The sequence below is a fragment of the Macaca thibetana genome, chromosome 16, assembly GCF_024542745.1.
Source record: "Macaca thibetana thibetana isolate TM-01 chromosome 16, ASM2454274v1, whole genome shotgun sequence".
In the NCBI taxonomy this organism is placed as follows: domain Eukaryota; kingdom Metazoa; phylum Chordata; class Mammalia; order Primates; family Cercopithecidae; genus Macaca; species Macaca thibetana.
In genome coordinates, this window is record NC_065593.1 from 17682614 (window position 1) to 17710545 (window position 27932).

Sequence of the window (27932 nt, forward strand, 5' to 3'; positions counted from 1 at the left end):
ACTATTATGTGGCAGGCACAGGGACATACAGAGAGGTCCAAAGGCAGGGTCCCTGCTCTCTGGGAGCTTCTGGTCTTAGGGGGACACACAGTCACTAAGTCAACGAGATCCTATTGGATAGTGACAGGCGCTCTAAGGGACTAAGATGAGGTCATGGGATAGAAAGTGGCTGGACTGGGGCTGGGGGCTACTTTGGGTGGGTGATGAGAACAGGCCTTTTTGAAGAAATGGCAGTTGAGTTGAAATGGATGAAAAGATGCGACGATCCACGCTTCCCCAAATGACAGTTTGAGAGCAAAATACAGGTTCCCAGCCCCATCTCCAATTTCTTGAATGAAAATTTTAGGGGCAGGGCCTAGGAATTTGCCTTCTTCCAAATGATTCCCATGCACACCGAAACTGGAGACCTTCCTTGGGGCTTTTACTTTAGAATCACACTGGTGAATTGCAGGGTTCCTTCCAATTCCCGGAGTCTGTGGCTTAGGGAAGGGAGCCTCTTTGGGTGTGAAAGCCAGGGGCAGAGAGAGGAGCAGGACTGCTTGTGGTCAGATTGCAGGATGCAGAAAATAAGCGTGCACAGCTTCTCACCACACAGAGCTCACCCAGGGCCCTGCGTCTATGGCTGTCAGGAGTTCTTCTAAACCTGCCCCCCCAGGAGGCCCTCCCTCTTCCCACTCCCACTCCTGTTGAATTCCACATACTGGGAGGGCTGCAGTCACAGCTGCGTGGATCAGCTCTGTTTCTTGCGCGTTGGGAACCACTCCAAGCAGTTGGTACATGCGCACTCTCCAGGCATATTTTTAAGATGCCAGGGTGGGCTGCCTGTGTCACCCCCCCCGCCCCCACCCCATACGCCCTCCACCCCCACCCTCATGCTGCCGGCACTCGGGACCTGCCTGACCACAGACTCCGCCGGAGTGTGGGCTTTTAAACCTGCAGCAGCTGCCGCAGTGGAAAGGCGCATTAGTCCCAGCAGACACAGGTAGCCTCGGGTGGGACAAGTCTTCTCTTCCAGCCTGTAGGGGCGGGGGTGGGGCACGGCTCCCCCTGCCCCGCACAGAGCAAGAAAGTATCTCCCCGGCAGAAGACCGGGCGCCAGGTGAATCAAGAAACCTGTTATGTCCCCTTCCGTCCTCTCCTGGCCTCAGTTTCCCATCTATTCAATAGGGAGAACCCTTTGGGATTTCCTTGGGAAGAGAGAAAGGGGGATTTTGTTTTAAAAGGAGCCCTTCCCGGCCGTGCACAGTGGCTCACGCCTGTAATCCCAGCACTTTGGGAGGCCGAGGCGGGCGGATCACCTGAGGTCAGGAGCGGATCACCTGAGGTCAGGAGTTCGAGACCAGCTTGGCCAACATGGTGAAAACCCGTCTGTACTAAAAATACAAAAATAATCACACGTGTAGCCCCAGCTACTCGCGAGGCTGAGCAGGAGAATCGCTTGAACCCGGGAGGCGGAGGTAGCAGTGAGCTGAGATGGCACCACTGCACTCCAGCCTCTGCGATAGAGCAAGGCTCCGTCTCAAAAATAAATAGATAGATAGATAGATAGATAGATAGATAGATAGATAGATAGATAAATAAATAAATTTAAATTGAAATAAAGAGGAGCCCTGCCCCCTTTCACTTCCTCTCCTCCGCGATCGCTGCTTTCAGCTGGGCAAGAGCGCAGCGCTCTCCTGCGCATCCCGGGCTGCGCTCCCAGGCCGGTGGCTGGGGAGGAGGTGGCAGGTGTGTCACTGTGTCGGGGGCGGGAGGGAGGAGGAGGAGGAGGAGGAGGAGGAAGAGGAAGAGGAGGAAGAAGAGGAGGAGGTGGAGGAGGAGGTGGCAAGGTCGCGGTCCGAGGCTCCGGTGCTCGCCGCCGCCCAGCCCCCAGCCGAGGCTTTCTCCCCCGCGCCAATAAAAGGCCGGCCCGACCCGTCCCCCGCGCTCCTCAGCTCTGCGGGACACCCCGGGCTGCAGCTGGGCGGGCGCAGACGGGCCGAGGCGGGCGCCGGGCGCGCAGGGACCGAGGGACCGAGGGCTCCCCATGAGGGCACGTGGGCCGGGCGGTCTGCAGGCCCGGCTGAGAGCGCGCCATGGGGCAGGCGGGCTGCAAGGGGCTGTGCCTGTCGCTGTTCGACTACAAGACCGAGAAGTATGTCATCGCCAAGAACAAGAAGGTGGGCCTGCTGTACCGGTTGCTGCAGGCCTCCATCCTGGCGTACCTGGTCGTGTGAGTTCTCCGCGGACTTTCGGGAAGGCGGGGGAGGGGCAGGGCGGGTGCCAGCAGCAGCGTCCTTCTCCAGGGTCCTGGAATTCCCGGGCGTGCACATGGTTTGCCCAGTAGCTGGGGGTCTGTGAGCCTGCTTGGGGTGGGGGTCCTCTTTGGGTCCTTGGGTAGGAGTAGGGTGTAGACGGGGGGCTCTCCACTCCCCCACTGGCGCCAGAGGTGATGAGAGGTGGGCAGGGGCCTTCTGGGTTCCTTGATTTATCAGGCTTTCCATGCAGCTGCTTCTCCCAGAGTCGGGTCCCCACGTGTTAGGGCCATGGGAAGGGGGCAGGGATGCCAGGGGGCTGGGTGGCAGCTGTCGCCCCAGGAGCCTCCCCGGGCCTTGGCCTGGCAGCTGACCCAGGCGCCGGCAGGTTATTTATAATCATAGGGTGTCACTGCCTACTCAGGGCTGGAGCAACTCATCAGCCCGGCATGTTCCTCAGCTCCCTTCCGGTCAAGCTGCCCCACCCGCGCCAGCCTCACTGGTGTCCAGCTGGGGGTCCTGTCCAGAGGCCTCTATCTCTGGACCCAGCTCGGCCGTCCCCTTCTCCCATCCTCATGCCACCTGACAGGAGCTGGCACCACAGAGCCAAAGGGGCAACTTGTGGAGGCTGCTCTGCCAGGTGCCTTCAGAGCCCTGCCCCCCGTGGGGGTGGGCAGTGAGCAGGTGGAGGGGGGCAGCAGCGCGCCACAATGGGGATGCACCTCGTCCCATTCATTCAGTAAGTGCTGTGTGGAGTCCCTCCTGCTTCCTCCCGGGAGGGCAGCCCTGACGCCTGGCTCTCCCCTGGAGGTCCAGCAGTCACATTCCCTGAGCTGCATTCCCAGGCCCCTGGCCGCCTCCCACCTGAGCGGCCTCGTAGGCGCTGGGCTGTTCCTCAGCCAGGCCTGCCTGTCCCCTTCCACTGCCTTAGCATCCACTCAGCCCGCAGATCTGGGCTCTCCGGTAACTCCCTCTCCCTTCCTCCTGTTCCCGCAGTGTAATTATTAGGCTTATTTGGGAGATCATTTGCCTAAAGTCGCCGTCAGTCCGGGAATGCCCTGAGGGTAGGGCCCAGCAGCACTTAACTGCTTAGGGAATAGATATGAAATGAACGCGTGAATGAATAAATGGAGTTGCTTTGGCTTAAACAACAGAAACTTAATTCTCGCAGTCCTGGGTGTGGAAATCTGAGATGAGGGTGGTAGCACAGTCTGGGGTCTCAGAGGGGCTCTGGGGTCTCAGGGGGGCTCCTTGGCTTGCAGATGGCCACCCTCTCACTGTGTCCTCATGGCAGGGAAAGCAGGAATTATTTAACTACGTACAAATATGAAAATTAGGAAATTGGCGGCCGGGCGCTGTGGCTCACGCCTGTAATCCCAGCCCTTTGGGAAGCTGAGGCGTGTGGATCACCTGAGGTCAGGAGTTTGAGACCAGCCTGGCCAACGTGGAGAAACCTGTCTCTACTAGAAATACAAAAAAATTAGTCGGGCGTGGGAGTGGCGCCTGTAATCCCAGCTACTCCGGAGGCTGACGCAGGAGAGTCTGTCTCTATCGATTTGCCTATTCTGGATATTTTGTATAAATGAAATTGTATAGTTTGTGGCCTTTTTTTTTTCTTGCTTCTTTCACTTAGTGTGATGTTTTCAAGGCTCACCCATGTTGTGGCATCTATCAGCTCTCCATTTCTCTTTGTGGCTGAATACTATCCCGCTGTGTGGGGCTGCCACATTGTGGTCATGCGTTCATTAGTTAATGGACATTTGGGTGGTTTTCACACCACTGGGTGTGGTGGCTTATCCCTGTAACCCCAACCCTTTGAGAGACTGTGGTGGGCGGATCACTTGAGGTCAGGAGTTCAAGACTAGCCTGACCAACGTGGTAAAACCCCGTCTCTACTAAAAATTCAAAAATTAGCTGGATGTGGTAGCAAGCGCCTGTAATCTCAGCTACTTACGCCAGTGCACTACAGCCTGGGTGGCAGAGCGAGATGCTGTCTCAAAAAAAAAAAAAAAAAAAAAGCATGCTTCTAAGAACGTTCATGTACAAGTTTTTTGTGTGGACATGTTTTCAATTTTTTTTTTTTTTTTTTTTTTTTTGAGACAGAGTCTTGCTCTGTCGCCCAGGCTGGGGTGCAGTGGCCGGATCTCAGCTCACTGCAAGCTCCGCCTCCCGGGTTCAGACCATTCTCCTGCCTCAGCCTCCCGAGTAGCTGGGACTACAGGCGCCCGCCACCTCGCCCGGCTAGTTTTTTGTATTTTTTAGTAGAGACGGGGTTTCACCATGTTAGCCAGGATGGTCTCGATCTCCTGACCTCATGATCCGCCCGTCTCGGCCTCCCAAAGTGCTGGGATTACAGGCTTGAGCCACCGCGCCCGGCCTGTTTTCAATTTTTAAATTATTATTATTATTATTATTTTGAGATGGAATTTTGCTCTTGTTGCCCAGACTGGAGTGCAATGGCGTGATCTCGGCTCACTGTAACCTCCGCCTCCCGGGTTCAAGAGATTCTCTTGCCTCAGCTTCCGGATTAACTGGGATTACAGGCATGTGCCACATTACAGCCATGCCTGGCTAAGTTTTGTATTTTTTTAGTAGACACGGAATTTCACCATGTTGGTCAGGCTAGTCTCAAACTCCTGACCTCAGGTGATCCACCCGCCTAAGCCTCCCAAAGTGCTGGGATGACAGGCGTGAGCCACTGCGCCCGGCCTGTGTTCTCAATCTCTTGGGAATTTTTTGGCTCATGTGGTAACTCGATCCTTAACCTTTTGAGGAACTGCTAAACTGTTTTCTACGATAGCTACCTCATTTTACATCCCTATCAGTGATATATGGGGGTTCTAATTTCTTCACAACCTTATCAACACCTGTTATCTGTAGGGTTTTTAAAAAATCACAGCCATCCTAGTGGAAGTGAAGTGGTGTTTTATCGTGGTTTTGATCTGCATTTCCCTAATGACCAATGGTGTTCAGCATCTTTTCATATGCTTAATTGGGCATTTGTGTATCTTTTTTTTTTTTGAGAAATGTCTATTCAAATCCTTTGCTCATTTTTCAATTGGATTGTTTGCCTTTTTATTGTGAAATTATAAGAGTTTTAAAATATCTTCTGGATACTAAACCCTTACCAGATGCATTATTTCAGATATGTTCTCTCATATTCTGTGGGTTGTCTTTTCATTTTCTTGAGTGTGTTTTTTGATGCATGAAAGTTTGAAATTTTTATGAAGTCCAACTTACCTACTTTTTCTTTTATTGCGTGTGTTTTTGGTGTCAAAAAGTATGGGATTTGTACTCTTATTTCATTATTTTGTTGTTTTTGAGGCTGGGTCTCACTCTGTCACCCGGGCTGGAGTGCAGTGGCACAATCACGGCTCACTGCAGCCTTGACCTCCCAGGCTCAAAGGATCCTCCCGCCTCATCCTCCCGAGTAGCTGGGACAACAGGCTGGTACCACCATGCCTAGATTACTTTTTTATTTTTCATAGAGATGGAGTCTCACTATGTTGCCCAGGCTGGTCTCAAACTCCTGGAATCAAGCGATCCTCCTTCCTTGGTCTCCCAAAGTGCTGGGAGTACAGGCGTGAGCCACGGTGCCTGGCCTGTACTCTTATTTTGTAGAGTGCCCCTCAGTCTGGGTTTGTTTGAGGTCTCATCGTGATTGGTTTCAGATTAGGCACCATTTCATCTAACCATCATCACAACCCCAGAGGGAGGCACTGTCACCCCATGTTATGTTGGAAACTGGCTTGCCTGGGGTCACCAAACCGGTATGTGGTTGAGCTGGTTTCAGCCCAGGCTTGTGCACTTGGGGCCTCTGAGCGGACTGTGGTCTTTGCCTCTTTAGAGCCCCCATCTGTGGGGTTGCTTGTTGCCTCTGCTGCTTGCAGGACTGGGTTTTAGTCAGCAGTGGGAGGTGGCCCCTGCCCAGGAGCTGGTGGGACAGGTGGAGCTCTGAGCCGGCCCCACCTCAAGTAAGAGTTGCTGTGACTCGTACCCGATCCCGGGCCTGGGAGAGCTCCCTGAAGGCAGCAGTGTGGCTGATGCCTACGTACCGGCCCCCTTCCCACAGATGGGTGTTCCTAGTAAAGAAGGGTTACCAAGACATCGACACCTCCCTGCAGAGTGCTGTCATCACCAAAGTCAAGGGCGTGGCCTTCACCAACACCTCGGATCTCGGGGAGCGGATCTGGGATGTCGCCGACTACGTCATTCCGGCCCAGGTCTGAGTCCCCACCTAGCACTGTGGCGAGGGCTAGCAGGGCCTGCCTGGTTCGGGTGGGTCACACACCGCAAGCTTCTTGGATACCCAGGGACCCCCAGGGACCCCCACCCATCATCTCCCTTGGCCCAAGACAGCTGCCGGGGCTTGCAGAGAGCGACCCTGTCCAGATCCTACCTCCCAAGCCAAACCCCTCTTTGACTGCGCCGCGGGCGACTGCTCTATTCTCTCTGAGTCTGTTGAGAACAAATGGGATCCAGAGGACTTTCAGTCCTTGTGAGTCAGGTGGGCTGGCACAGAGAACCCCCCTTCTAAGTCACTGCCTCTGGGAATAGCTCTCCAGCTTGTTCACAGTTGGCCAGGGCCAGGGCAGCCTGAGCCCTGCCCCCACTTCTTCCGGATCCTGGGGCAGTGGGGGTTTGTGAGTCTGGAGGAGATATATCAATAGGCATCTACTCGGGGACTGTGGGTTCCATGTACTCCAGGTGGGCAGAGTCCACCGATTTTGTGGCCCCATTATCCCCAATACCCAGGCAGAGGGTATTACTCTTCCAAGTAATGCTGGGAAGGTGGGGGTGGACCTTAAGAGGGCAGGAGGAGGTTCCTTAGTGCCTCTCTGGTTCCTTAGGGAGAGAACGTCTTTTTTGTGGTCACCAACCTGATTGTGACCTCCAACCAGCGGCAGAACGTCTGTGCTGAGGTTTGACGTGGCGAGGGGCCCTGGCGTGGGGGTGGGAGAGCCACCGGCCGTGGTTGGGGTCTACTGTCTTCTGAAGCAAGGGTGTCCGTCCACTCCGAGGGTCTCGGGAGGTTGAGTGCGCCCGTGTGTGGCTCCTGAATTGTATGGGGAGGAAGCAGGTTCTCAAAGTGTGTGTGGCCCAGGTCAGAGAAGAACCCCTATTCTAACTCCCAGAGTGGGACTCGGATCTGAGCTGGGGGGATCCCCCCCACATCCAGGTGCTCCTTCTCTCCCGGCAGAATGAAGGCATTCCTGACGGCATGTGCTCCAAGGACAGTGACTGCCACCCTGGGGAGGCGGTTGCAGCTGGAAATGGTGAGGGCCTGGAGCGGCCAGGGGCTGAAGGAGGACTTGGAGTGGGAGGCTCCTGGCATTGATCCTGTCCCACCCCTGCAGGAGTGAAGACCGGCCGCTGCCTGCTGAAAGAGAACTCGGCCAGAGGCACCTGTGAGATCTTTGCCTGGTGCCCGGTGGAGACAAGCTCCAGGCCAGTGTGAGTGGCTGCAGCCTCAGGACCCTGAGGGGTTTCCCGGCCCGGGGCACTGGGTCCCAGCCCGAGGGTGTGCACTCTGGGAGCCTCATGCTGAGGGAGAAGTCAGGCTGTCCCAACAAGGCCCGACGACCTCCCCAGCATGAGCAAATTAACTGTTCTTGGCAGAGGCTCCAGGGCACCCAAGGAACAGGCCTCACACTGGCCCAGGCCTGGGGAAGGGGCACAGGGGTGGGGCCTCCTGGACAGGCCGTTCTGGGTTGGTTTTCAGGGAGCCAGTCCTGAAGGAGGCCGAAGACTTCACCATTTTCATAAAGAACCACATCCGTTTCCCCAAATTCAACTTCTCCAAGTATGTGGGCTTGGCTACTGGGGGCCAGGGGTGGGCCTTGGTCCATGAGGGGCCTAGGCTGGCCCTCCTTGGGTCTGTGCCTGGGGTGTATGTGTGTGTGTGTGCGTGTGTGTGTGTGTGATGTCTGCATGTGAATAAACGGTGGGTGACACTGGGGCGCCCCTTCGCCCTGCTGTTAAGTAGGGTGCTGCTGCAGGGAGGTGTCAGGACTCAGGTTGGTGAGGGACAGAGTGACTCGTGGCCAGGCCCGGGAACATCAAGTCTTACCTCATTTCTCGGCTGCCTGTGGCCTCCACCCAGGAGCAATGTGATGGACGTCAAGGACAGATCTCTCCTGAAATCCTGCCACTTTGGCCCCAAGAACCACTACTGCCCCATCTTCCGACTGGGCTCCGTGATCCGCTGGGCTGGGAGCGACTTCCAGGATATAGCCCTGGAGGTGGGTGGGATGCACGAAGGGAGCCCTCCCTGAGGGCCTGGGGGCGCTGGGACTGGCTCTTCGAGGAAGAGGGTGTGGACGTGTGGACGGGACTTGTGGGGCGAGGGTGGCTCTGCAAAGTCACCTGCCCCCAGGGACTCATTGTTCTCAGAATTGGCTGTGGCACACAGGCAGGCTGTTGCAGCACTCAGACCACGGGCACTCAGTGAGAGCCAGCCCTGGCACCTGCTGTGCAGTTCTGAGTCCTTGAGGCACCAGCTGAAGGTGAGGCAGAAGGAGCCCCTTTGGCGCACCCTGGCTGGAGTGTGAAGTGCCTGTCCAGAGGAGATGCCTACCCTGGGTGGCTCCCTTCTCCCTGAAGAATGAGGGAGGCAGCCCTGGGGCTGGGGCTATGCAGTGTTCTCAGCCGCTCCATGGGGGGACTAAGCCTCCCGAAGGGTGGTCTCGAGGGGCTGACCTCGTGCCTGAGCACCTCCTCCTATTGTCCAGTGCCGGTGAAGGGCTGGCCTGGGATGCTGTCGGTCTCCGGAAAGCTCTGTGTGCTGACCGTCGTCTCTCTTTTATCAAGGGTGGTGTGATAGGAATTAATATCGAATGGAACTGTGATCTCGACAAGGCTGCCTCTGAGTGCCACCCTCACTATTCTTTTAGCCGTCTGGACAATAAGCTTTCAAACTCTGCCTCCTCCGGGTACAACTTCAGGTAACCGCTGCCTGTGCCCCCTTGTGACCTGGCCATGATCAGTGGCACTTCTCTGGGTGCCGGCACCATGAAACCCCTTCCTGGGGGTGGGCGTCAGAGCGGGAGGTGCAGGGACAGATGGCCGAGGAGAGGTGTGGGCCCCAGCAGAGCGGCCAGCGACCAAAGCTGGGGGTGCCCCGGGAGAGGAGAGCACCCCTTTGCCTGTTCTCTTGGTGAAGCCGAGTCTTACTGCCTCTGCTGCATCCGTTCCATCCGCGCCTCGGCGACCCGGGGCTTGCTCAGAGTGGGCGGGGAGGCCCTTGCTCCTCAGGGAATGTTTGGCAGGGATTTCAAAGAGTTGCATGTGTCTCTGTTTTTGGCTCGGTGAGAGGGTCTGCGAGCCGCTCCTGCGGCTGCTCAGAGTCGGGGGCCCGGGAGTCCTTCTAAGTCCCCAGAGCAGCCACATCGGTGCTGCCAAAAGAGGGAAGGCCGGGCAGGCTGAGGCCTCCCTGGGCTCCTGCCTCCCTCAGATTTGCCAGATATTACCGAGACGCGGCCGGGGTGGAGTTCCGCACCCTGATGAAAGCCTACGGGATCCGCTTCGACGTGATGGTGAACGGCAAGGTGTGTGTGCCCTCTCCTGTTCTGAGGCTGGGGGATGGGGGACGTTGGGAGGGTCCCTGGGGGCCCCGCTGTGCATTCTCCTGTTCTGAGGCTGGGTCGGGGGGCAGGGGATGTTGGGAAGGTCCCTGGGGGCCCCTCTGTTCTGAGGCTGGGCAGGAGGGGGCGGGGGGGCGGGGTACGTTGGGAGGGTCCCTGGAGGCCCCACTGTCCACCCTGCCTCGCTCACTCGCCTTGTCTGTGTCTTCCAGGCAGGGAAGTTCAGTATCATCCCCACCATCATCAACGTGGGCTCTGGGGTGGCACTCATGGGTGCTGTGAGTACCTCCCCTCCCTACCCGCTTCCCACCCTCTCCCCTGGCAGCTGCACTTCAGGAGGAACATGTCCCAGTGCCCTCAGAAAGAACCAGAGCTGGCAAGATCAGAATGGGCATGGGAAAAGAGGGCTTTCTGGGATTTTGCGCTCTGCCAGCTGTCCCCAGGTGGCAGTGACAGCCCGAGTCTCTTTCCAGAGCCAGGGAGGCATACGCCGGCAGCTCTGCAGCTGTGGGTGGGTTTGAGTCAGTCCCCAGCCAAGGCATGGCTGGGATATTCCTGGGATCCCAGGTGAGTCCCTGAACTTCTAAAGTCTCCATCTCTACTTCTGCTAAAAGAGGGCAGGATTAGGCCGGGCGCAGGGGCTCACACCTGTAATCCCAACACTTTGGGAGGCTGAGGCGGGCGGATCACCTGAGGTTGGGAGTTCAAGACCGGCCTGACCAACATGGAGAAACCCCGTTTCTACTAAAAATACAAAAATTAGCCAGGTGTGGTGACAGGCGCCTTTAATCCCAGCTAATCAGGAGGCTGAGGCAGGAGAATCGCTTGAACCCGGGAGGTAGAGGTTGCGGTCAGCCCAGATCGCACCACTGCACTCCAGCCTGGACAACAAGAGCAAAACTCCGTCTCAAAAAAAAAAAAAAGGCAGGATTAGGCTGCAGACAGTTTCTTAGCCTGAGTGCTGCTGACTTTTTGGGTCGGATAATTCTTTGTTGTGGTCTTACACACATCCTCTGACGTGCCTTTAAACATTCTACAATGCACAGAGGGCTGTCCTGGATGTTGTAGGATGTTTTTGTTTTGTTTTCTATTTCATATTTCACACTTTTCCAGTCTGATAATATGTATTTTCCCAGACCCTGAGGATGTTGATTTCAGAGACAGGGTTACCCAGGCACTCTGTTACCCAGGCTGGAGTGCAGTGGCATGATCATGGCTCACTGCAGTCTTGAATTCCTGGGCTCAAGCGATCCTCCCGCCTCAGCCTCCCCAGTAGCCAGGGCTGCAGGTGCACCACCACGCGTGGCTAATTTTTAAATTTTTTGTAGAAATGGGGTCTCACTATGTTGGCCAGGCTGATCTTGAACCCCTGGGCTCAGGCAATCCTCCGGCATTGGCCTCCCAAAGTGCTGGGATTATAGGCGTGAGCCACCGCGCCCGGCCCGTTGTAGGATGTTTAAGAGCGTTCCCGGTTTCTGCCCAGTAAATGTCAGGGGCACCCTCCCCTGCAGTTGTGATGGGGCAGAATAGCAGCTGGCTGAGAACCACCCAACTGAAAGGCTGAGAGGCAGAGAAGACGGCCCTGTGACTCTTCCTTGGAGGTGGCCCTTCAGTGGGGCCGAGAGGGTCTCGCAGGGGAGGAGGCGCAGGCACTGAGGGCAGGGAAAGGCGTCCCGAGTCTGCACTGCCCCTTGGTCCTGAGCGCAGGGAACGGCGTCCCGAGTCTGCGCTGCCCCTTGGTCCTGAGGGCAGGGAACGGCGTCCCGAGTCTGCGCTGCCCCTTGGTCCTGAGGGCAGGGAACGGCGTCCCGAGTCTGCGCTGCCCCTTGGTCCTGAGGGCAGGGAACGGCGTCCCGAGTCTGCGCTGCCCCTTGGTCCTGAGGGCAGGGAACGGCGTCCCGAGTCTGCGCTGCCCCTTGGTCCTGAGGGCAGGGAACGGCGTCCCGAGTCTGCGCTGCCCCTTGGTCCTGAGGGCAGGGAACGGCGTCCCGAGTCTGCGCGCTGCCCCTTGGTCCTGAGGGCAGGGAACGGCGTCCCGAGTCTGCGCTGCCCCTTGGTCCTGAGGGCAGGGAACGGCGTCCCGAGTCTGCGCTGCCCCTTGGTCTTCTGGAGTTTTTGAAAGCCATGGAAATGGTCAGTGGGTGGCTGGTGGCTATCCCAGCAGGTCCCTTTCCCAGGTTTCCGGCGGCCTCTTCCCTCATTCCTCTGCCTGTGTATGCAAGACAGCCCCACTGGAGGAGTCCATCGGGACCCGGGGTGACTTTTGTTGAGGCCGGGAAAATTGTGTCCTGCACCAGGACTCAAAAGAGACCGCGCTCCTGGGAGGGGGTCAAGAAAAGTGAGCCCCACATGGATCCCTAGATGCAGACAGTCGCTGGGAGGGTCCCAGATGTTTGCGCCTGTTGCTTTCTTAGAGGGAGGCCCACCTTCAGCCATCGCTTCTCTTTTTCTTTTTTTTTGAGATGGAGTCTCGCTCTGTTGCCCAGGTTGGAGTGCAATGGCACGATCTTGGCTCACTGCAGCCTCTGCCTCCCAGGCTTAAGCAATTCTTCTGCCTCAGTCTTCTGAGTAGCTGGGATTACAGGCACGCGCCACCACGCCTGGCTAATTTTTGTATTTTTGTAGAGATGGGGTTTCACCATGTTGGCCATGACCTCAGGTGAACTCCTGACCTCAGGTGATCCGCCCACCTCAGCCTCCCAGTGCTGGGCTTACAGGCATGAGCCACCGCGCCCAGCCCAGTCATCATTTTCTGGTGAGTTAAGTCGGAGCATCCTCTGGGGACAGACCTGTGAACTGGAGGTAATGGTGCAGAAAGAGGTAGTGGTCAAGGTTAGGTTTGGGGTTGGTCTCTGGGGAGCAGGGAATTAGTAAGCAACATTTTTGGCATCTGGGGGATGGATGTGCAGCACCCAGGGTCCAGGGACCAGGATTCCTTGCTGGTCCCTCCACTGACCCTTCCCACCTTCACCCTCCCCCGTCATTCAGACCCTAACCCCGCCCTGTGCTGTGGGTGGAGTCACCCTCTGCTGGAGGACAGGGGCAATTGCATGACCCGCTCTGGTCCTAAGGGCACGTTTTGGGTGTGAGGGGCTGAGCTGGGGTCGTCCACCTCATCATCTTCCTTTTTGTTTGTTTGTTTTTGTCTTTTTTGAGATGGAGTTTCGCTCTTGTTGCCCAGGCTGGAGTGCAGTGGTGCAATCTCGGCTCACTGCAACCTCCACCTCCCAAGTTCAAGTGATTCTCCTGCCTCAGCCTCCCAAGTAGTTGGGATTACAGGCACCCGCCACCACGCCCAGCTAATTTTTGTATTTTTAGTCGAGACGGGGTTTCACCATGTTGGCCAGGCTGGTCTCAAACTCCTGGCCTCAGGTGATGCGCCTGCCTTGGCTTCCCAAAGTGCTGGGATTACAGGCGTGACCCACTACACCTGGTACCCGTCATCTTTCTTTGACCAGCACCGTAGTGTCCTTGCTGGTTAGAACCCTTCCAGCCCATCTCACACTACCACAGGGATCTTTCTAAATGCCAAAATTCGGGCTGTGGTGCCTCCGCCTCACCTAAAGGATGAGGATCAATGCCTCGGAAACATTCTAAGAAACCTAGCAGGCTGGTCCCCATCCACCTCTCCAGACGTGCCTCTCCCTCTTCTCCACAGGCCCCTCCAGACGTGCCTCTCCCTCTTCCCGCACAGGCCCCGTGGCATTTGTTCCTCCCCCCTCGAATGTCCTTCCGCCTCTGCGTCTTGTATTAGTTCTTAAGGGCTGAATAGGGACCCTCCCCAGGCTGAGTCAAGTCCCGTCTGGGTCGTCATCGACACACCTGTCTCCAGCACCAGAGGGAGAGTCCCCAGGAAGCCTCTCTTGTCCAGATCCTCCCTGTACCTCGGTGCAGGCCCTGGCATCTGCTGGGTGCCCAGCAAACGTGTTGAAGGAACGATTGGACGGGGTCCGGGTGGTGCGGGGTCGGGGAGCGCCTGGCCTGTGGGATCCGGGGAAGCTCCAGTCCAGCTCCACCACGGACCGGCTCTGAGGTCTCGGACAAGGGTGCCCCTTCCTGACCCCAGTTTCCTCATCTGTTAAATGGGGACAGTGAGGCCTCCCTTAGGGGCTGTTGCAGGATCGAACAACAAGGTGCTCCAAATGAGCAGTGCTCTCGGAGGTCTAGGACTCTGAATCAGACACCCCTCTTTTGCAGGGAGCTTTCTTCTGCGACCTGGTACTCATCTACCTCATCAAAAAGAGAGAGTTTTACCGCGACAGGAAATACGAGGAAGTAAGGTCAGTTCTGCTTTCAGGCCGCGGTCCAAGTGCAGCCCTGTGGAGCGCCCCCCGGCTTTGCGCCTTTACCCTCATGTGAATATTGACGGCCGGGGTGGGAGGCAGGGGCTGGAGGGCCCCGGGAGGAGCAGTGTTCTGAGTACATGCTCTACAGAACCGGATTCGGCCTCGGCAGCAGTGGGAGGAGAGGGCGCTGTGGGCCACGGGGTGGGAGACGGAGTTCACAGGCTCCGCCTGACTCCGGACAAGTCCCAGGCCTCCTTGGGCCTTGGTTTCTCTATCTGGGAGATGAGAGAGCTGGTTTACGAATCAAATGGGTGTCTGCAGCACTTTTGTTTTGGGATTCTTGGACTTGGTGATCCTGGTGGGCCGGGGCTGAGGGAAGCTGGAGTAGTAAAGGAAAGGAAAGCGTATTTTTTTTTTTTGAGACCAAGTTTCACTCAGTCGCCCAGGCTGGAATGCAATGGCACCATCTCGGCTCACTGCAACAGCCGCCTCCCGGGTTCAAGCGATTCTCCTGCCTCCGCCTCCTGAGTAGCTGGGATTAGAAACACGCACCACCATGCCAGGCTAATTTTGTATTTTTAGTAGAGACGGGGTTTCACCATGTTGGTCAGGCTGGTCTCGAATCCTGACTTCAGATGATCCACCTGCCTCGGCCTCCCAAAGTACTGGGATTACAGGCATGAGCCACTGCGCCCGGCTGGAAAGCAGATATTTTCTTCTGTGCAGAGGCTGTTTCCGGAGTTTCCTGGGCCCTGGGTTTGGTGGGGTGTGTGTGTTCAGAGTGGCAGAGCACAGCATGGGTGGGGAACACTGATGACTGTGGGGGGAAGGGAAGGGGAAGGGGCTGTGGCTTTGGCCTTTGAGGAAGGCTTTCTGGAGAAGCGGGGATCAGAATGGGAGTTGGGGCAGACACCTTAGTGCTCCCTCAGCGCCCCCACAGCCTGGGACAGTGGGTGTCAGGTCTGCCTGTGTCATTCACCTTGCTGCACTCCAGCTGTGGCCTGAACCCCAGCCCTGGGTTATAGGGTGTGCCCTGACCCAGGCCACAGGCTGAACCCCAACCACAGTCCTGACTGTGCTGCTGGAGGAAGCAGGGTAGAGGAGGCAGGGTGGAGAACGCGGGGTGGAGGATGCAGGGTGGAGGACGCAGGGAGGAGGACACAGGGAGGAGGACGAGGGGTGGAAGAAGCAGGGTGGAGGAAGCGGAGTGGAGGACGCAGGGTGGAGGAAGCGGGGTGAAGTGGAGTGGAGGACGCAGGGTGGAGGAAGCGGGGTGGAGGATGCAGGGAGGAGGATGCAGGGTGGAGGAAGCAGGGTGGAGGACGAAGGGTGGAGGAGGCAGGGTGGAGGACGCAGGGTGGAGGAGGCAGGATAGAGGACGCAGGGTGGAGGAAGCGGGGTGGAGGAAGCAGAGTGGAGGAAGCGGGGTGGAGGACGCAGGGTGGAGGAAGCGGGGTGGAGGACGCAGGGTGGAGGAAGCGGGGTGGAGGACGCAGGGTGGAGGACGCAGGGTGGAGGAAGCGGGGTGGAGGAAGCGGGGTGGAGGAAGCGGAGTGGAGGACGCAGGGTGGAGGAAGCGGGGTGAAGTGGAGTGGAGGACGCAGGGTGGAGGAAGCGGGGTGGAGGATGCAGGGAGGAGGATGCAGGGTGGAGGAAGCAGGGTGGAGGACGAAGGGTGGAGGAGGCAGGGTGGAGGACGAAGGGTGGAGGAGGCAGGATAGAGGACGCAGGGTGGAGGAAGCGGGGTGGAGGAAGCAGAGTGGAGGAAGCGGGGTGGAGGAAGCGGGGTGGAGGAAGCGGGGTGGAGGAAGCAGGGTGGAGGAAGCGGGGTGGAGGACGCGGGGTGGAGGAAGCGGGGTGGAGGACGCGGGGTGGAGGAAGCGGGGTGGAGGACGCAGGGTGGAGGACGCAGGGTGGAGGAAGCGGGGTGGAGGAAGCGGGGTGGAGGAAGCAGGGTGGAGGATGCAGGGAGGAGGACGAGGGGTGGAAGAAGCGGGGTGGAGGACGCAGGGTGGAGGACGCAGGGAGGAGGACGAGGGGTGGAAGAAGTGGGGTGGAAGAAGTGGGGTGGAGGACGCAGGGTGGAGGATGCAGGGAGGAGGACGAGGGGTGGAAGAAGTGGGGTGGAGGAAGTGGAGTGGAGGACACAGGGTGGAGGAAGCCGGGTGGAGGATGCAGGGTGGTGGAAACAAGGGGGAGGAAGCAGGGTGGAGGACGCAGGGTGAGGCTGTGGGAGAGGCTGCTGGTGCTTTAGCCCCCAAGGTCCCCCTTAGCTCCCAAGTCCCTGGCTGGCCAGGGGTGTGGGCTGTGCCATGCTAGCACTCAGATGATAACAGTGCCCTGTTACACAGCACTCACTCTCTGCCCAGAACCCCTCTGTACTCTCTGTATTTGTTAAGTCATTTAAGCAACTAAATGAGGTAGACACCGATCTTCCCCATTTTACAAATGAGGAAACTGAGGCACAGAAAGTCTCAGTAATTTGCTCAAGTCACACAGCTGGTGAATGGCAGCTCTGGGATTTGAATCCCAGCAGTGTCTGTCGGATGCGGTTTTCCTGAGTTACTCTGTCTTCGCCAAACGTCTCTGTGCTCAGATGACCCCCCAGCCCCTCTTCTGTGTGCGATTCTGGGGCTGCCCCGGCCTCGGGAGGGTGCTGGCCGTGCTGCCAGGGGTCCTTGGGCCACGCTTCCTGGGGATGCTGGCTTCTCTGCAGACGAGGCTCAGCCTGCGTGGGGAGGGCGTCTGGCTGGGTGGGGGGCCTGTCTCGGGCCTCCTCTGCGTCTGCCTTGCAGAGTGCCTGTGCAGTGAGCAGGTGCCTGGCCCTTTCTGTACCTTGTTTTCCTTTTTTTCCCCTACCATTGGGGGCTGGACACCTCCTGCTCAGTCAGACTGGGGTTCTGTGACTCTTGTAAACCACACCCCAGGTACTCACTGACCTGGGTGGCCTTTCCCCTGGCCCAGCTTTCGTTCCTTGCTGGTTCAGGAATTGGCAGCGTTCAGCTGGGAGCTGGGCCCGGGCAGGAAAGGAGCAAGAAATAGACTGGGCTGGGCCGCGTGCGGTGGCTCAAGCCTGTAATCCCAGCACTTTGGGAGGCCGAGACGGGCGGATCACGAGGTCAGGAGATCGAGACCATCCTGGCTAACACGGTGAAACCCCGTCTCTACTAAAAAAATACAAAAATCTAGCCGGGCGAGGTGGCGGCGCCTGTAGTCCCAGGTACTCGGGAGGCTGAGGCAGGAGAATGGCGTGAACCCGGGAGGCAGAGCTTGCAGTGAGCTGAGATCCCAGCCTGGGTGACAGAGCGCGACTCCGTCTCAAAAAAAAAAAAAAAAAAAAAAAAAAAATAGACGGGGCGGGAGAAGAGTGAGGAGAGAGAGAGGCAGGGGCTGCAGTGGGGCAAGGAGGCTGGAGGTTAGGGGTCCGTGTGGGGCAGGCCCAGAGCCTGGCAGCCCCTCCTGTGCTCCCTGAGTTGACTCTTACTTTCTGGGCGCTCACCTGAGCTCCTATTCTGAGCAAGCGGGAAGCCCGACTGCCTGGCTTGTCTTGGCTGAGCCTCGCTGCGGCTGTGGGAGGCTCCGGACTCACAGGCCCACGCTCCAGCTGCCACTGCAATTGCTGCTGCTCCTTGCGGGGGCAACTCCAGAGGCTTCTGCCTGAGCATCTATGCATGCTGGGCTTCCACAGGAACCCTGGCGGACTGCGCTGTCTCTGAATGCTCTGCCTGCCTGCGGTGCTGCCCGGAGCGGAGCGGTGCTGCCTCTGGTGAGGCTGGCCTACCCACCGGCTCCCGACAGTCCTCTCTGCCCTGTGCGCCCCCTCCTGCCCACACACAGGTCTGGCCATTTGCAGAATGCACAGGCGAATTTGGAGCAGCTGCAGACAATGGAGACGTAGCCAGGGCTGTTGGCTACCAGCAGCGTCGCTGAAGACGTTGGGGCCGGAACCACCGGCAGCTCTGAACTGGGAAGAGGAGTCTGTGCCTGCATGAGAGAGGGGCCTCCAGGCGCAGCCATCTCTCCTGCACTTTGGGATCTTGCTGCAAGCTTTTCGTTGAGCGAGGAGAGGAGCTGTCCGATGGTCAGAGGGGCTCAGACCTAGAAGAGTCCCTGGAGTCCAGGGAAAGGGGCAGGCCAGGGCCCTGAGTGGAAGTGGAATGTTTGGATTGTCCCTGAACCTGGCTGCACCTTCACTCATTCATACGTGCGGTAAACACGACTTGACGCATGCTGTGTGCTGGGCCCGCCCAAGAGGTGCTTAAACGAGACACTGACCTGCCCTCAGGGAGAGGGGCACGCGTGTAATTCCTCCAAAGCCAACAGAGACGTCACAGCCAGGCTCAACCACTGCAGCTGGCCCTCCACTAGCCTCTAGCAGAGTTTCAGAAATCCCTGCCGGGAACGGTGGTCGCTCGGAGAAAGCTCTTGGACAACACCCAAGAGGACATTTGGGCTTTGCCCCAAGGATAAAATTTAAAGGTGGCCATGGAGGCAACCAGGAAAGGACTGGAGCAGTCAGGAGGCAGTTGGCTCTTAGGGGGAGAAGCCAGCTCCGGGGCAGTCTAGGTAAGATGGGGAAGGGGAGGCAGGGAGGCCTCTGCTCCACCTGACTCCGCCAGCCTTGGGAAGCTCGGGGAATACGGACTTGCCCAGATGGGAGAGGCAGTTGCCTTGGCCCTGACGAGCTCCTGCCGTCTCCCCAGCCCTCCTCGGAGGCTGGGCCTGAACTACTAACGAGATCAAGGATGGCGCCACTCAGCAGGTGTAAACGGGCTGAGTTAGGGAGGCCCTCATTCCCCTCCCGCCGTCCCCACCTGTCCCGTGCCACACCCACCTGCTGCTCTCTCCCTCCATCACTGTAGAGCCTTGCTTTTTATTTATTTATTTGAGAGAGAGTCTCGCTCTCTCGCCCAGGCTGGAGTGCAGTGTTGTGATCTCGGCTCACTGCGACCTCTGCCTCCCAGGTTCAATCAATTCTCCTGTTTCAGCCTCCCAAGTAGCTGGGATTACAGGTGCCCACCACCACGCCCGGCTAATTTTTGTAGTGTTAGTAGAGATGGGGTTTCACCACGTTGGCCAGGCTGGTCTCAAACTCCTAACCTCAGGTGATCCGCCAGACTTGGCCTCCCAAAGTGCTGGGATTACATGCGTGAGCCACTGCGCCCGGCCAAGCCTTACTATTTAAAGTGGGGTCCAAGGACTGGAGCCTGCTAGAAATGCAGGTCCCAGCACCCCCCACACCCAAATCGGAACCTGCGTTTCAACAAGATTCCAAGGTGATTTGTGTGCACAGTGACATTTGAGAAGCCCTGGTTCTCAGGGAAAAAAGGCCAGCTTTGGTGGATGGAGCCAGTTTCTAGGTCAGACTTACACGCATGCTACCAAGAGACCAAGAGGCTTCCTCCCCCACCCTGAGAGTAGCAGTATGCTCAGCTGATTTAAGTTAAAATAATTTGACTAGGTAACACTTATATGATTCAAAGTTTAAAAGGTGCAAAAGAATAGTCGGTGAGAAGCAACCCTCTGTCCTCCCCGTGCCCCAGAGGCAGCCAGTGTTACTAATGCAAGAGGCTCCCTGATTTTGCTGAGAACTCGCTTGGTTTCTTACACATTCACTCAGGTAATGAACTTCTCCTGATGCTGGCGCTTAAGACTGAGTCTCCCCCGTCAAAAACGGACACGAAGTACGTTTCAGTGTTGGGCTTGGGAGCTGACTAGGCCTCTTCTCCTGCCCCGTTGTCTGTGAGTCGTCTCCTTGTAAATCCAAAGTGAGAAACCTGGAGCTCAACCCTCGTCACTGCCCGAGTCTCCCAGCAGAAAAGCCCCCCAGCGCTTTCCTGACTCAACCAGACCCAATGCTGTCTGGGCGGCTACCTGGAAGCACCCTCTTTGGAGGGGTTCTCTCTGCACACAGAAAGCGGGGGTGAGAGCACCCCTCCACTGAGGCTTTGGAGAGAAGGGGCCTGGCAGGTGTCAGTGATGCTGTTCCTGGGACCCAGGGACGTGGTCTCCAGAACAGGAACCCTCCCAGAGCAAGGAACTTCCTCACTTTGGGTTGTCTGGGAAGGGAACCTGCAACAAGCCTGTACTGCTCTCTGATTAGAAAGTAAAGATCCAGGCTGGGCCCGGTGGCTTTGGGAGGCCGAGGCGGGTGGATCACCTGAGGTCAGGAGTTCGAGGCCAGCCTGGCCAACATGGTGAAGCCCCGTCTCTACCAAAAATACAAAAATTAGCTGGGCGTGGTGGCGGGTGCCTGTAATCCCAGCTACTTGGGAGGCTGAGGCAGGAGAATCACTTGAACCTGGGAGGGAGAGGTTGCAGTGAGCTGAGATCACGCCACTGCACTCCAGCCTGGGGTGACAGAGTGAGACTCTTGTCTCAAAAAAAAAGTGAAGATCCAGGTGATCCACTCAGGTGTGTCACTTCCGCACTGAAGCAAAGCCTTGCACTTTATAACTTGGTGACTTTTAGGTTTGGGAGGAAGCAAAAAAGGCAGGGGTCATGGCTGCTGATTTTAACCAGACTGAAATGGCTGGCAGAAGCCACAGAACCTGAGGATAGTCGTACTATTTGTTTCGTATTGCAATGAAAATGTCTTCCTAGCCGGGTGCCGTGGCTCACGCCTGTAATCCTAGCACTGTGGGAGGTCGAGGCGGGCGGATTGCCTGAATTTAGGAGTTCCAGAACAGCCTGGGCAACATGGTGAAATCCTGTCTCTACTAAAATACAAAAAACTAGCTGGGCGTGGCGGCATGCACCTGTACTCTCAGCTACTCGGGAGGCTGAGCAGGAGAATGGCTTGAACCTGGGAGGCGGAGGTTGCAGTGAGCCAAGATCGTGCCACTGCACTCCAGCCTGGGCGACAGAGCAAGACTCCGTCTCCAAAAAAAAAAAAAAAAAAAAAAAAAAAAGAAATGTCTTCCTACAGTTAGTCATTCCTTTAGCCAGGAAATGTTTATGGAGTCCCCGTGACGTGTCAGGTGTTGGACCAGACACTGCTGAGACAGGGATGAGCAACACAGACATGATCCCTGCCCTCGAGGGTATCCAGTCTAGTGGGCGTTATCAAATGATCACGCCTGTCATTGCAGGCGGAATGGGGTGTCGGAGAGGTCAACGAGGAGTAGCCAGATAAAGTCTCCCCAAGGAAGCGACCTGTGGGTTGAAATCTGAAAGGTTATAGCAGCCTAATTAGGTGACGGGGAAGCATTCCAGGTGAGGTAAGCGCAGGTGTGAAGAGACGCTTTGACGTGGGAAGGAGCAACGAAGAAGCTGGGTGAAGGCGGCAGACAGGAGCCAGGTTTGGCGAGGCTTTTGTCTAATCAAGTTGACTGTCTTTAGCTGTGAGGGTTGCCCCTTTAGACTTTGCTTCCTTAGAGGACTTACCCTCGTTGTTTCTTCAAGGCTGGCCAAGCCTTCCAGTGACCTCCTGACTGCCCATCAGGGCCCCCATGCTCAGAAAAGCCAGAGATCCCGTGACAGCTTCCAGACAGTGTCACACTCTTCCAGTTTCCTTGCTTTTTGCGCAGCCCCCAGCTCCCACCGTTTTTCTGCATAATCTTGGTGCAAGAGTGGGAGGCTCATTAATCTGACGGAAACTGGCTTTTAAATGGGGAGAAGTGAAGCAGGAACTGGAGCTCCTTTCAGACTTGGGAAAGCCCTTCTCCCTGGGCACTGGTTGCCTCACTGGGAAGCTGAGAGTGCCAGCCTCTGGAGCTCCTTTCTGTTCTGATATTCCAGGAGCACGTGAATTGCCTCTGCTTATGTTCAGGCCCCATCCTAAACCCAGCCGTCCGGCACCGAGCGATCCCAGGCCTTTGGGAATGCCATGATGCTGCCTGATGGGAAATTTGTACACTGGGTGCTATCCATGTCACATCACGGGGACCAGCCATGAAAGAGCAAAGTGACCTCCACGTCTGATGCTGGGGTCATCAGGACAGACCCATCATGGCTGTCTTTTTGCCCCACCCCCTGCCGTCAGTTCTTCCTGTCTCCGGGGCTGGCTTCCCGCACTAGGGAACGGGTTGTAAGTGGGGAACACGACTTCCTTGCAGAGTCCTTGAGCACCTCAGCTAAGGACCACAGTGCCCCGTAGAGCTCCTAGATTACCTCACTTGGAATGGCATTGCGCATGTCTGGAGAAGGGCTCCATTTGGTTCCGCCCCACTCCCCTCTCCAAGTGCCGCAACTTCCCTCAGAGCATCCTCTCCAGTGGATCCAAGAACTCTCTCTCCTAGAGACACCACCTTCCTGCCAGCTGTTTGCCCTTAGGCCAGTACACAGAATGAGTGGGGGAGATGGCAGACGCTTTCTGGCACCTGCCCAATACATGTATTCTCCGACACTCTTATTTGGTCATAAAACAATAAACGGTATCAATTTCAAATGTGTCCTGACTTTCTTCCCCTCATGCCTTCATGTTTACCTGTGTATATATATTATATATAAAGTGTGTGTATATATATAATATATATACTATATATAATATGTAGAATATATATAATATATATATTATATATATATATTTTTTGAGATGGAGTCTTGCTCTGTAACCCAGGCTGGAGTGCAGTGGCACCATCTCGGCTCACTGCAGCCTCCGCCTCCCAGGCTCAAGCGATTCTTCTGCCTCAGCCTCCTGAGTAGCTGGGATTACAGGTGTGTGCCACCACGCCTGGCTAATTTTTTTTGTATTTTTAATAGAGACGGGGTTTCACCATGTTGGTCAGGCTGGTCTCAAACTCCTGACCTTGTGATCCACCCACCTTGGCCTCCCAAAGTGCTGGGATTACAGGCGAGAGCCACCGTGCCCGGCCCATTTTTCCCTGTATTCTAATTTTTTTTTTTTTTTTTTGAGATGGAGTTCTGCTCTTGTTGCCAAGGCCGGAGTGCAATGGCTCACTGCAACCTCTGCCTCCCGGGTTCAAGCAATTCTCCTGCCTCAGCTTCCTGAGTAGCTGGGATTAGAGGCATGTACAACCACGCCCGGCTAATTTTGCATTTTTTTTTTTTTTTTTTTTTTTTTGAGACGGAGTCTCGCTCTGTCGCCCAGACTGGAGTGCAGTGGCGCGATCTCGGCTCACTGCAAGCTCTGCCTCCCGGGTTCACGCCATTCTCCTGCCTCAGCCTCCGGAGTAGCTGGGACTACAGGCGCCCGCCACCACGCCCGGCTAATTTCTTTTTGTATTTTTAGTAGAGACGGGGTTTCACCGTGTTAGCCAGGATGGTCTCGATCTCCTGACCTCGTGATCCGCACGCCTCGGCCTCCCAAAGTGCTGGGATTACAGGCTTGAGCCACCGCGCCCGGCCTTAATTTTGCATTTTTAATAGAGACAGGGTCTCTCCATGTTGGTCAGGCTGATCTCGACCTCCCGACCTCAGGTGATCCGCCCACCTCAGCCTCCCAAAGTGTTGGGATTCCAGGCGTGAGCCACCGCGCCCGGCCTTTTACCCGTATTTTGAAGGAAAATGTAGGAAGGCAAGATCAAAAGAGGCAGACACGAGAAATAATTAGTAACCCATGTATTATATCCTCATTATCTTGCAAGGAAATTCAAATTATGGAAATGCTTTAAATGAACAACTATTAAAATTATAGACTAGGAAGGCACTGATAAAACTGGTACTTTTCATTCAATTAGTGTAATCTAACAACTTGAAATCATTTGGAATCAAATTTTTATCTTCTGCTGTAGGAACTTACTAAATTTCTCAAGACAATAGAAACGCAGACATTCATTGGAGAATTTTTTATAGTAGTGAACATTTCAAACTTACTGCCCAACAATAGGGAAATGGGTAAGTACATCATCAGCTCACTTATCCCTCTTCCTTCTTCCTCCTCTCCCACCAGGCCGGGGACTCCCTCTGCTTCTCCCTCACACCAGGAATGAACGTTTCCTTCCCACTCAGAGGAGGTTCTGAGAGGACAGAGGTGGGCGAACCACTGAGGATCTTCAGTGGGGGGCAGAGAAAGGGCTCACTGGGGTAGGGAGGCAACACTATGGCCTCGGCTTCTCCTTGGCGTCGTGTGCGTGTGGTCCTGAAGCTGAAACGGAATATAACAGGTCTGGGTCCCAGATCCATTTCCATGACTGGCCATGGGCTATGATCTGTCAAAAGGGGTCTTGGATTCAAGCTCTCAGATCCCCTTCCAAACGAAAACAGATTATTAAAAAAAAAAGGCCGGGCGCGGTGGCTCAAGCCTGTAATCCCAGCACTTTGGGAGGCCGAGACGGGCGGATCACGAGGTCAGGAGATCGAGACCATCCTGGCTAACACGGTGAAACCCCGTCTCTACTAAAAAATACAAAAAACTAGCCGGGCGAGGCGGTGGGCGCCTGTAGTCCCAGCTACTCGGGAGGCTGAGGCAGGAGAATGGTCTAAACCCGGGAGGCGGAGCTTGCAGTGAGCTGAGATCCGGCCACTGCACCCCAGCCTGGGCGACAGAGCAAGACTCTGTCTCAAAAAAAAAAAAAAAAAAATCCAAATGTGATTACATCACTTCAGACTAAAAACTTCCAAAGGCTTCCCCCATTTGCTCTGAGGATCAAGGCCAGGGCAAATGGGAGCTCACTGCAGCCTGAACCTCCTGGGCTCAAGTGATCTTGATCTTCCCATTCCAGCCTCCTACAGGGACATGCCCCCGTACCCATTACTGCCCTCCATGATCTGGTCTGGGTCTACCCTGTGGCCTCTTCTCTCACTCTCTAAATACAGTCACATTCCTTCCTACCCAATGGCCTGGAAACATGCGCTTTCCTGAAGGTAACCCCTTCCCCACACTTTACTTGGCCATGTTATTCAACCTTTGGGTTTCAGATGTAATGTCATTTCCTCAAAGAAGACTTCCTTGACCTCCATCCCCCAACTTGGGCTAGGTTTGCTGTGTCCTCTCTTCACAGTACTTACCATAATTTAAGTATTTGTGAAATTAGGTGATGCTGGTCTCCCCAGTTAACTATAAATCCAATGAGCACCATCATGTTCATTACCGTAATTTCTTTTTTTAGACAGGGTCTCGCTGTTGCTCAGGTTGGAGTGTAGTGGCAAATTATGGCTTACTGTGGCCTCAACCTCCTGGGCCCAGGTGATCCTGATCCTCCCACCTCAGCCTCCTGAGTAGCTGGGACTACAGGCACATGCCACCACACCTGGCTAATTACATGTTTTTTTGTAGAGATGGGACTCTCACTATGTTGCCCAGGCTGGTCTTGATCTCCTGGGCTCAAGCCTTGGCCTCCCAAAGTGCTGGTATCACAGCATGAGCCACTGCACTCAGGCAACTACTATAATTCTATTGCAATATCAAATAAACACACGCGTTTTATTCTTTCTTTTTTTTTTGAGATGGAGTTTCACTCTTGTTGCCCAGGCTGGAGTGCAATGGCGCCATCTCGGCTCACTGCAACCTCCACCTCCCAGGTTCAAGCAATTCTCCTGCCTTAGCCTCTCTAGTAGCTGGGATTACCGGCATGTGCTACCACGCCTGGCTAATTTTGTACTTTTGGTAGAGAGGGGGTTTCTCCATATTGGTCAGGTTGGTCTCGAACTCCCCACCTCAGGTGATCCATCCACCTCAGCCTCCCAAAGGGCTGGGATTACAGGTGCCCGGCCACAAATGCATTTTAAGATAACTCTCTTGACAAGAAAGGATCAGGGATTAACACATGGAGGTGTTTACACCCTAAACCAGTCCAAAATTCAGTTTAAATGTCCAAACAATTTTTTTTTTGAGATGGAATCTTGCTGTCACCCAGACTGAAGTGCAGTGGCACGATCTTGGCTCACTGCAACCTCCACCTTCCGGGCTCAAGTGATTCTCCTGCCTCAGCCTCCCAAGTAGCTGGGATTATAGGTGCCCACCACCATGCCTAATTTTTGCATCTTATTTTTTTAGTAGGGATGGGGTTTCACCATGTTGGCCAGGCTTGTATCGAACTCCTGACCTTGGGTGATCTGCCTGCCTCAGCCTCCCAAAGTGCTGGGATTATAGGCATGAGCCACTGTGCTGGCCTAAATGTCCAAACAATATTTAATCTTCCCTAGACATATTCTAAAAAATACAGCTTGACTGGCCGGGCGCAGTGGCTCACGCCTGTAATCTCAGCACTTCGGGAGGCTGAGGCAGGTGGATCACCAGGTCAGGAGATCAAGACCATCCTGGCTAACCCGGTGAAACCCCGTCTCTACTAAAAATACAAAACATTAGCCGGGCGTGGTGGCGGGTGCCTGTGTATATGTGTGTGTGTGTGTGTATATATATATATATAGATAAAATCTTGACTTTTTCTTATGGAAAAGACTGTCACTAAATGAAACGGAACTAAAATGACATCATTTATACCTGGAAGTAGTGGTTAGTGGTTAGTGGGAGGGAACGCTGGCCTGGGAAAGGTACACCCAGCCTATCAAGAGCAAATTAAGAGACCTGCGTTTGAATCCTGGCTCTGTCTCTTCCTAGCTGTATCTCCTCTGGCAGAAGTATTTAACCTCTCTGAGCCTCAGGTTCCTTACCAGGGAGCTAACAATAACATCTACCCTGTAAGGTTATTGCTAAAATTAAATGGGAGGATTGGTGTAAAAAGTACAAGTCACAATGCCAGCATATAGGGAACTCTGTTTTTTTTTTCGTGAGAGACGGACGGAGTCGCGCTCCATCACCCAGGCTGGAATGCAGTGGCGCGATCTTGGCTCACTGCAACCTCTGCCTCTAGGGTTCAAACGTTTCTCCTGCCTCGGCCTCTCCAGTACCTGGCATTGCAGGCGCGCGCCACCACACCCGGCTAATATTTGTATTTTTAGTAGACACGGAGTTTTGCCATGTTGGCCAGGCTGGTCTTGAACTCCTGACCTCAGGTTATCCGCCCACCTCGGCCTCCCAAAATGCTGGGATTACAGACATCAGCCACCGCGCCGGCCCAGGAAGCTCTTAATACATATTAACTGTTACCGCTTCTTAGGATGTTAATAAGAAGTTATTTCCTTATGTAGGCCCTTAGGGTCCGTTTCTGGATGGCCTATGTGTAAACGCAAGGACTTAACACAAGGCTCTGGCCCAGTCCCTGCTCTCCAGGAGTCAAATCTCGGCGATTTTGCATCAGTGGCAGACTAAGCTTTATGGCAGGAAAGAACTATACCAAGTGTCTCACGCTTCATTTAATCTGAAGAATATTACAGGCTCTCCGTCTTCAGATATAAATTATTTATAAGGTTACAGAACAAGCAGCGAATTCAACCACTTAAGGACTAAGGAAGTCTACACGGTGTTAATTGCTGGCCACAGTCCTCCCGATCTGGTTTTTAAAAAAAGTCCCCCGGGCCCCCATTTCAGTAGACGTGCACCATGCCGTAGAGGAACGTCCAGAACAGGACGTAGGTGAAGAGGCCCCCGATGAGGCCTCCTGTAAAGAGGGGTCTCCGTGATTTGAAATATTTGTTCCACCTCCTTCCCGCCTTGAGAATGAGGAGCAGGGAGAGCAGGACGGAGGCGAGCAGGTAGAAGATGAAGCCGTAGAGGCCGGTGAGGCCGAGGATGCCGGCCGTGGCCCCCGACAGCGCTGACACCGAGGTCCGGCAATAATCCAGGACGGCGGCGTTGCCCCGCACGGCCGCCTCGCTGATGAACGGCGGCCCTTCCCGCTTGGCCACCACCGCGGCCATCGCACCCGCCGGGGCTCGGCCTCTCGCTTTCTCGCGGAGCAACGCGGAGCTGCGGAGAAAACCAAGTTACAAGCAGCGCCCGAAGCTCGGTGAGTTGGGTTCACGCCGCCCCCTCCCCCTGGAGCTTCCGAGACCTGGCACCAATCCTGGGCCTCGGACCTTCCAAA

At 55.6% G+C, this 27932-nt stretch overlaps 2 protein-coding genes across 19 annotated transcripts in view; one reads left to right on the top strand and one right to left on the bottom strand.

The window, feature by feature from the left end:
* The first annotated feature begins 1853 nt into the window (after window positions 1-1853).
* P2RX5 (purinergic receptor P2X 5) lies at window positions 1854-22492 on the top strand. Its single transcript, XM_050765827.1, has 13 exons — window positions 1854-2212; window positions 6307-6457; window positions 7085-7156; window positions 7435-7510; window positions 7592-7688; window positions 7957-8037; window positions 8338-8476; window positions 9045-9178; window positions 9688-9781; window positions 10030-10095; window positions 14015-14097; window positions 17941-18669; window positions 19724-22492. Exons 1-12 carry the CDS (start codon window positions 2076-2078, stop codon window positions 17999-18001), a joined length of 1191 nt encoding a protein of 396 aa, XP_050621784.1. The 5' UTR covers window positions 1854-2075; the 3' UTR covers window positions 18002-18669; window positions 19724-22492.
* Window positions 22493-27246: 4754 nt separating this feature from the next.
* EMC6 (ER membrane protein complex subunit 6) overlaps window positions 27247-27932 on the bottom strand; it is a 127618-nt gene continuing 126932 nt past the window's right edge. For all 18 annotated transcript variants that reach the window (XM_050765875.1, XM_050765871.1, XM_050765870.1 and 15 more), the window contains one exon: window positions 27247-27814. In XM_050765875.1, the coding sequence (XP_050621832.1) occupies window positions 27433-27765 (333 nt within the window). In that variant the 5' untranslated portion in view covers window positions 27766-27814 and the 3' untranslated portion in view covers window positions 27247-27432. The remainder of the gene's footprint in view (window positions 27815-27932) is intronic.